The sequence below is a fragment of the Hippoglossus hippoglossus genome, chromosome 11 (genome assembly GCF_009819705.1).
Source record: "Hippoglossus hippoglossus isolate fHipHip1 chromosome 11, fHipHip1.pri, whole genome shotgun sequence".
NCBI classification, from domain to species: Eukaryota; Metazoa; Chordata; class Actinopteri; order Pleuronectiformes; family Pleuronectidae; genus Hippoglossus; species Hippoglossus hippoglossus.
The window spans coordinates 1,447,960-1,455,459 of NC_047161.1; the positions used below are offsets into that span (position 1 = coordinate 1,447,960).

Here is a 7,500-nt window from a genome sequence, read left to right on the forward strand (position 1 = left end):
CTTAAGGCTGTGATAACGACCTCTTTTAAGGAGTTTTAAATAGATCAGATCTTCTTATCAGGACCTGAACGTGAAGCTGTGTCTTAGGTGAAAGGATCTGAAACCACTTCCTGCTGCTGGACACACACAAGTTGACCAGAAGCAGATAAAATAACCTTTTAAAGGATTAAGGACTTGGCATCAAGAAACGTGGATGTTCACAAGTGCTGCTTTAATCGGTGTAAAGACGCTGCAGCGTTGACTTTCAGCCAAGAGGCGAGAACGAGAGTCGTTGGATTAAAGTCTCAGAAATGTGCACTTGGTGTTTACTCCCCAAAACTTTATTTGCATAATTTTCTTAATGAACATTATGAAGAATGTGAACTCTTAGCTCTGGGTAGTGAGGGACAGTTATAAAGATCTTCTCAGTGAGCGGGACGGGAGAGGTGAGGGACGGACACCTCGCCTCCAGCGGCTCCCGGGGGCCCATGTTCAGCCTTTTCAAACTTTAATGTTTCACATCAATAGTAGATGGTGGTCGGTTGTCCAGAGGTGCATGCTGGGACAGTGCCTGATCCTCGCACGCAGGTAAACTGGACAAATAAATGTAGCTGATGATCGTCCATTAAATATTCAAGTGATGTTCTTGATGCTTGTGATTGGCTCTGCATATTTTATGAAGTGATGCTGCTGGAAAAACCTAGAAATAACACAAATGATGATGTTTCCTGCTCCTCTCTGACCCTCGGAGCCTCTCGAGAAGCTAACGAGCTGCTCAGATGATTGGAGCTGTCGTCAACAGGAAAATAAAGACTTGAGTTTTTCGACCCCCGTGGTTTTTTTAACTCCGAAGTCGAGAGGGCAAAGTGCCTTCAACTGGTTTCTCTGTTCATGCCACGAGTGCAGAGAGGAACAGCAGGTATTAAGAAGACCTCCGTGGTGAAACAAGTAACGCTCACACTGATTGCATCTGTAAAACTTGTTAGCTTTCTTTTTGTGTGTCTTTATTATTTAGTTCAGGGGTGTTTCAGTGTGTGTGTGTGTGTGTGTGTGTGTGTGTGTGTGTGTGCGTGCGTGTGAAAACACAGTGGAAATTAAAAAGTTGCTCCAATCAATTAACTCTTCACACAAACTAAAAACTAATGAGCTGCAGAAAACAAGCATTGAGCTGGAGAGTCAACAGAAACCTGGATGCAGTTATAGTAAAACTGAAATATCATAAAAGTGTTTTAATGTCCGAGGCAGGTGTCACTGCACAGAGGAAAAAAATTAATTGAAATGTTGTATTTAAATTTAAATGAGATCAAATATTTTATGCAACTTAAACAACTGAAAGTGTCCGACACCTGGAGATTTAAATAAAAGATCAAATTATTGATGTTAAGTTGTTGTTGAATGTGTCCACCAGTGAATCACATGAGAGTTTACATCCACATCTGTCCAGACTCAAATAATACTGCGCACAGTGAATAATACTTCATAAAAGATAAAGTGTATTTTGACATAATTACCCTGTTTTCACTTGTCTGTGTGTAATGTGTGTACAAAATAACTTAAAAACCCACGAATGGATTTTCACTAAACTTGTTGAGTATCAGTTTATCTCCAGATGTTTAACTTTAGGAGCAAAGGTCAAAGTCAAGGTCGACGAATGCTTCTCCTGAGATCTCTGTGCAAATCATACAGGAAACATCATGTGCGGTTCAAAAAGCCTTTTAAACAGCAGCGTCTTCAAACTTCTACGTTTGAGTGTCTCTAAAACATCGGAGTAGTGTGGACACCATCTGTTTCTGAATGAAAACACGGCGGTGAGGACGGAGCCTCGGCCACTGGGGGACTCGGGGGTTTACCATGATCTTGCTGGTGGTTCCTCTGGGATTCTCCACAGGCACAGAGTTGTTGAAGACCAGCGCCCACAGCAGCCACACCGACTTCCCGATGGTGAACTTCGATCCTCCCGACTCTGAGACAGACAAGTTCAAGTTTTACACACGTTTCATTTCTCCTTGTTGTTGTGGTTACAGCAGGAAGATGAAACCAGGCAACAAGTGCACTGGGATGAAGATGAGAACATGTGCAGCTGCAGCACGTGGAACCAAATCAACACATCCACATGTGAGGGGTTAACATCACACCAGTCCAGTTGTTCCTCATGGACCTGGTTCTGTGCACGAGGCAGATGTTTAGAGTTAGTCCTTGCCGTACAGTGTTCAGAAGTAATGAAGATGAAATGTGGAGATTCTTCTCGTACTCACTGCAGACGGAGAGAATATTATCCTCCTGCAGTGAAAGGACAGTTCAACTCTGTGCCGACGATGAAAAGATTCAGGGGAAATTAATCTATTAAGACTAATAGCAGAATTAATTTAGCTAAAAAAAAACGTAATTTAGAAAATTGAGGAGTAAAAAGGCGAATGGGAAGAAACAGTGAGCGACACTTAGCGTAGCTCTGGTGGTCGTGCAGAGTTTCTAATTACCACGACGACTCTGGGAGGAAGCTGAGAGAAAAACCCAAACACAGACACAGGAAGAACATGCAAACTCGGTCACCGGGAATCGAACCGGCGAGGCCGACCAATCCTGATTGTTTCCAACGGTTATTGAAACCTGGAGCTGAAGAAACAAAGTCTTCGCTAAACTTGGATTCGGGAAAATGAAGAGGACGCACAGCAGAGGGTCTGAGTGTATTTGTAAAAGAACAGTTTTTGATTTTAATCAGATTGACTTTGACACGGCTTATGAAAAGGGACCCGGCTACTTGCTGGAGCCGCCGTGTTTATTCTGTTGATTTCTATTGTCCTGATTGACCCGAGCCACTTGACCACCCCGGAGCGCACGCCGGGTCGTTTGGACTCCGAGCAATCAACCAGCAGCCAATCAAGGGAATTCAGGATAATGGGGAGGGAAATAAAATATTCCATTTCTCAACCAGCACAAGACATAAACATATAAAACCATTAAAACAACAGAGAGTTATCAAACCGTTTATTAGAAATATGATGCTGATATAAAAGGTTCTTATCCCTGAGAAGCTATAACCTGTTAAGAGTTCATTTAAACATTGTGGGCTAATTAAGGTAATAAATTAAGATGATATGGATTCATGTATTTTCTTTTGAGACCTGCAGCAGGTTATGAGTTTCTCCAGTTTCCAAAAGCTGAGAAACTGATATTAAATAGTTTTATAAAGTCCTGAAAGAAACGAATAGAAAAAGAAGATTCAAAATTAAATGCAGATGTTTTCTAAATTAAAAAGCTGTGATGAACAATCTCAAACAAATCAGTTTAATTCTCACTGCGTCGACTTATTAGGAAACAATGAATAAATCGTGTAAACGGTTATTTAGAGTGAATTCTGCTGAAACAGTTCAATAAACGACAAAGTGTAGAAACGTCAAAGTCTCCGTCCGTCTCATGAGACAGAGAAAGACTGTGGGTGTCGGGGGTGTGCACTGATTGTTTTGACTTGTGTTCCATCAAAAACAAAAAAACACAAAGTGGGACACTTTGCATAATTTGAGCAAATCGCTCCCCTCAAATCAGCCCCCCCCCCCCCCCCTCGTTTGCATATCTGACAAAGTGACGAGGCGGTGATAACGCTGTGAAACGAGCAGCGGCGGCTGATTGGCGTCTGCAGACACTGGAGTGATTTCATCTCTTACTCTTGGCGCTCTGCAGGCTGCGGTTGTATCCCACGGGGCTGAAGAACTCGAAGATGAAGACGGTGACAGCCACCACCGACAGGCACATCACAAACATCATCACCCACACCGCTGGGCTGTAGGGCTCTGCAACGCACACGCACACAGACACACACACACACACGATATCAGACAAAGTTTCAGAAGTTGTCATCTGTGAAGAACAACTTTGTTAAAGGGAAAACAGTCATCTGAAAGAAAATCTTTAATGCACGAACTCAGAACTTGTTGAAATGAGAGTCTGTGATTGTTCCTTTGCTCAGTTTAGAGTGAAAACATTTTCTCAGGGTGTTTTCCCACCTGGAAGTGAAACGGGACAACACATATGTAACAAGTCAGTTCATCCGCTCGCTGATCTGCTCTGAACCAGCGACCAGGAGACGATTCTACGCAGGTTGCATAGCAACAGAACTTGACACGTCTCCGACAGCGACTTGTGAACTGTCACCTCTCACTGTGAAACTACATTAACATCAACGGAGCTGCAGCAACAAGTTGTTCTGCAGCTCCGAAGCTTTTTTATGTTCTAATACCACAAAAAGTTTAGAATCCCCAACTTCTTTCAGCAGAGTTAAATTCTTGTGAAGAGCCAAACTGTTGGTGCATTAATATGAGGACAACACCCTGACGCAGAGAGAGCTGCAGGTCCACTGGAAACCAGCAGGATACTGGGAACACGCTCAGCTGCTGGTTTCACTGTGTTCACGTCAGATCAGATCCAGTGTAAATGTGAGCGCTGTCAGAAAGAGACGAGTTAAACCAGGAGGAGGCGACAGTAATGTTCGTATCCGGAGATATGGAGATCAAGGTTTGTGGGACAGCGGAAAATGGACCTGACAAACATTTGAACATCTACTTGTTGCTGTAATTTGACAGTTAAAACACCGATACAGTTGTTATGCACAGAGACGTGATGTGGAAATTAATGTTATTTACTTTTTATTAAACATGCTTTAGTTGTTAGTTTGCAGGATTGTAGGCGGAGGCTTTAAAAAACTAAACCTCCCTTTCCCTCTGCGTTCAGGAATCTGTCTCGCTCCTTCACGGCGAAGCAGCTTCGTCCTGAACACTGGAGGTGAAATAAATCTTTGGGTTGAAAACAGGAGGAAACGGTCTCTGCCCATCACACCCGTCTAACGGCTGCTGGCCTAAGTGCACTGAGTGTTTTCCAAATTAGTGATTTAGGATTTCCTGCCGCCACAGCGACACCAGAAGAAGCGGCAGCTGCAACGTTAATAAAACACCGGCAGCGGGCTGAGCTGCTGGATCCACTCATCAGCACCTTTGTCTCTTTTAGTGCGACATCCAGTGAGAGAGTGTGAATCAGGCTGAGCTGTGAAGTGACGGCTCCGCAGAGCAACAGGCTGAGTTTCTGTTGGAGGCTTTCAGCTGCAGAGACGAGCAGGAACCTTACTGACGGGGGGGAATGTGCCTGAAAGGTGGAGCTGTCACTCTGAGGCCGCTTCAACCCGACACTTCGTTCTGCTCAGGAGGATTTCACAGGGGAAGGAGAATTCAGAATCATGGGGTCGATGTTTTTTATTAGATTCTTGGAAGAAAGTTGAAGAAATTGATTCGTGCCTGATGAGAAATCATTCAACACATCTTTGGGATGCTTGTGATGGATACATTCAGAGTCCGTGCACGTTCTAATTAATAAAGTTGGTTGTAATTCACCTAGAGGGCAGTAGTGAGGCGGACCTCAATGAATTGAAGTGACTGGAGCTAAATGGCCAAAATAATTATTCTACCAACAAACAGGACACACCTCTTTTATATGATATTCCATAAGGTTAATATTTTAAAATAAACATGTTCATACAACCATTTTAAAGTATTATCTAAAAAAAAAAAATATATATATTCATATAAACCATCAGAGGCAAATTCCAAATAAATAAATACAAGTTTGACGCGGACATTTACGATCTCACACGTGTGCCCCGACAGGAAGTTTGAGGAACACCCGTGGACTTCAGATGAAACATGTGAAACACCTGAACATGTGAAACACCTGAACATGTGACAGACTTGAACATGTGAGACACCTGAACATGTGACAGACTTGAACATGTGACACACCTGAACATGTGAAACACCTGAACATGTGACACACCTGAACATGTGAGACACCTGAACATGTGAAACACCTGAACATGTGAGACACCTGAACATGTGACACACCTGAACATGTGAAACACCTGAACATGTGACAGACTTGAACATGTGACACACCTGAACATGTGAAACACCTGAACATGTGAAACACCTGAACATGTGAAACACTTGAACATGTGACAGACTTGAACATGTGAAACACCTGAACATGTGAAACACCTGAACATGTGAGACACCTGAACATGTGACACACCTGAACATGTGAAACACGTGAACATGTGACACACCTGAACATGTGAGACACCTGAACATGTGACACACCTGAACATGTGACACACCTGAACATGTGACAGACTTGAACATGTGACACACCTGAACATGTGACACACCTGAACATGTGAGACACCTGAACATGTGACACACCTGAACATGTGAAACACGTGAACATGTGACACACCTGAACATGTGAGACACCTGAACATGTGAAACACCTGAACATGTGAAACACCTGAACATGTGACAGACTTGAACATGTGACAGACTTGAACATGTGACACACCTGAACATGTGACACACCTGAACATGTGACACACCTGAACATGTGACAGACTTGAACATGTGACACACCTGAACATGTGACACACCTGAACATGTGACACACCTGAACATGTGGTCTACCCGTCCACCTCTGGACCTGTTGACACCTCATTTTCTTCTTCCATCAACAGTCTGTGTGTGATTCTGCCTCCCAGTAGAAACACTGTGTGTGATTCTGCCTCCCAGTAGAAACACTGTGTGTGATTCTGCCTCCCAGTAGAAACACTGTGTGTGATTCTGCCTCCCAGTAGAAACACTGTCTGTTGGAGCTAATCCAGCCACACACTGTGTTTCCCTGTGGCTCAATCAGAATGATCTTGGCAGAGGGGGAGTGTGAACGATCACGTGACGCACTGCGAAACACTGAAGGTCACGTTTGATTTCTCTCCCGCTGGCTGTTGATTCTAAAGAGCCGTCAGTCCTCAGTTCAGATATGAGGAGCTTCATTGGAGTCACTTCACTTCCACGCGTCCTCCTGGTCGGTCCTGTTGTTTGTCTCCCAGCGGTTTGTCCTGTTTATCTGTCCTGGACCAGAGCAGATCTTTTAAAAAAACCCTTTAAAACCAGAGGAGAGTCAGAGGGAGACAACACCTCTGGGATCTGGTCCTGGATCAGGTCCGGTGGAGCACGAGGGGCCGAGGTCGAGGTTAATGAGCTCTACATGAGCTCCTCCTCGGGGGCGTTGAAGCTGCAGTTGCTCCGTAAAGTGACGGTTTGAATTTTAATTCTTCTGGACAACACGTTCCCAGCGGGTCTGGAGATTCACACCAGTGACCACACGAAGAAAAGAGCTCGTTAACACACTAAACCAAGAGAAACACCAGGTTCCTGTAACTATCAATACCTGAAGGTAGAAATACAAAGGTTTAACCACCAGTGGGGGGTTGATTGCAAATGCTGCTTAGACCGATCATTGCATCTAATTGAATAAAAAATAGTTGAGGGTTAACTCATGTTTCGGGGACTGAAATCTACGAGTGAGTGTAACTTGGCCTGTTGGGCGTCGGTGAACAAACACACTCGACTCATTTGTAGTTTGAGACGTGTGTTAAAAGCTGGATTCCAGTCGTGTGATGTAAATGTGATGGGTATCTGTGAGGGAGGA

General features: G+C 43.9%; 1 protein-coding gene across 1 annotated transcript in view; it reads right to left on the bottom strand.

Annotated features, from left to right (window-relative positions):
• The window catches only part of grin2da (glutamate receptor, ionotropic, N-methyl D-aspartate 2D, a), a 148,168-nt gene that overhangs the window by 25,612 nt on the left and 115,056 nt on the right, over positions 1 to 7,500 (bottom strand). The window contains exons 11-12 of the mRNA XM_034600809.1: positions 3,642 to 3,767; positions 1,830 to 1,942 (exon numbers count right to left, since the gene is read on the bottom strand). Of these exons, the coding sequence (XP_034456700.1) occupies positions 1,830 to 1,942; positions 3,642 to 3,767 (239 nt within the window). The remainder of the gene's footprint in view (positions 1 to 1,829; positions 1,943 to 3,641; positions 3,768 to 7,500) is intronic.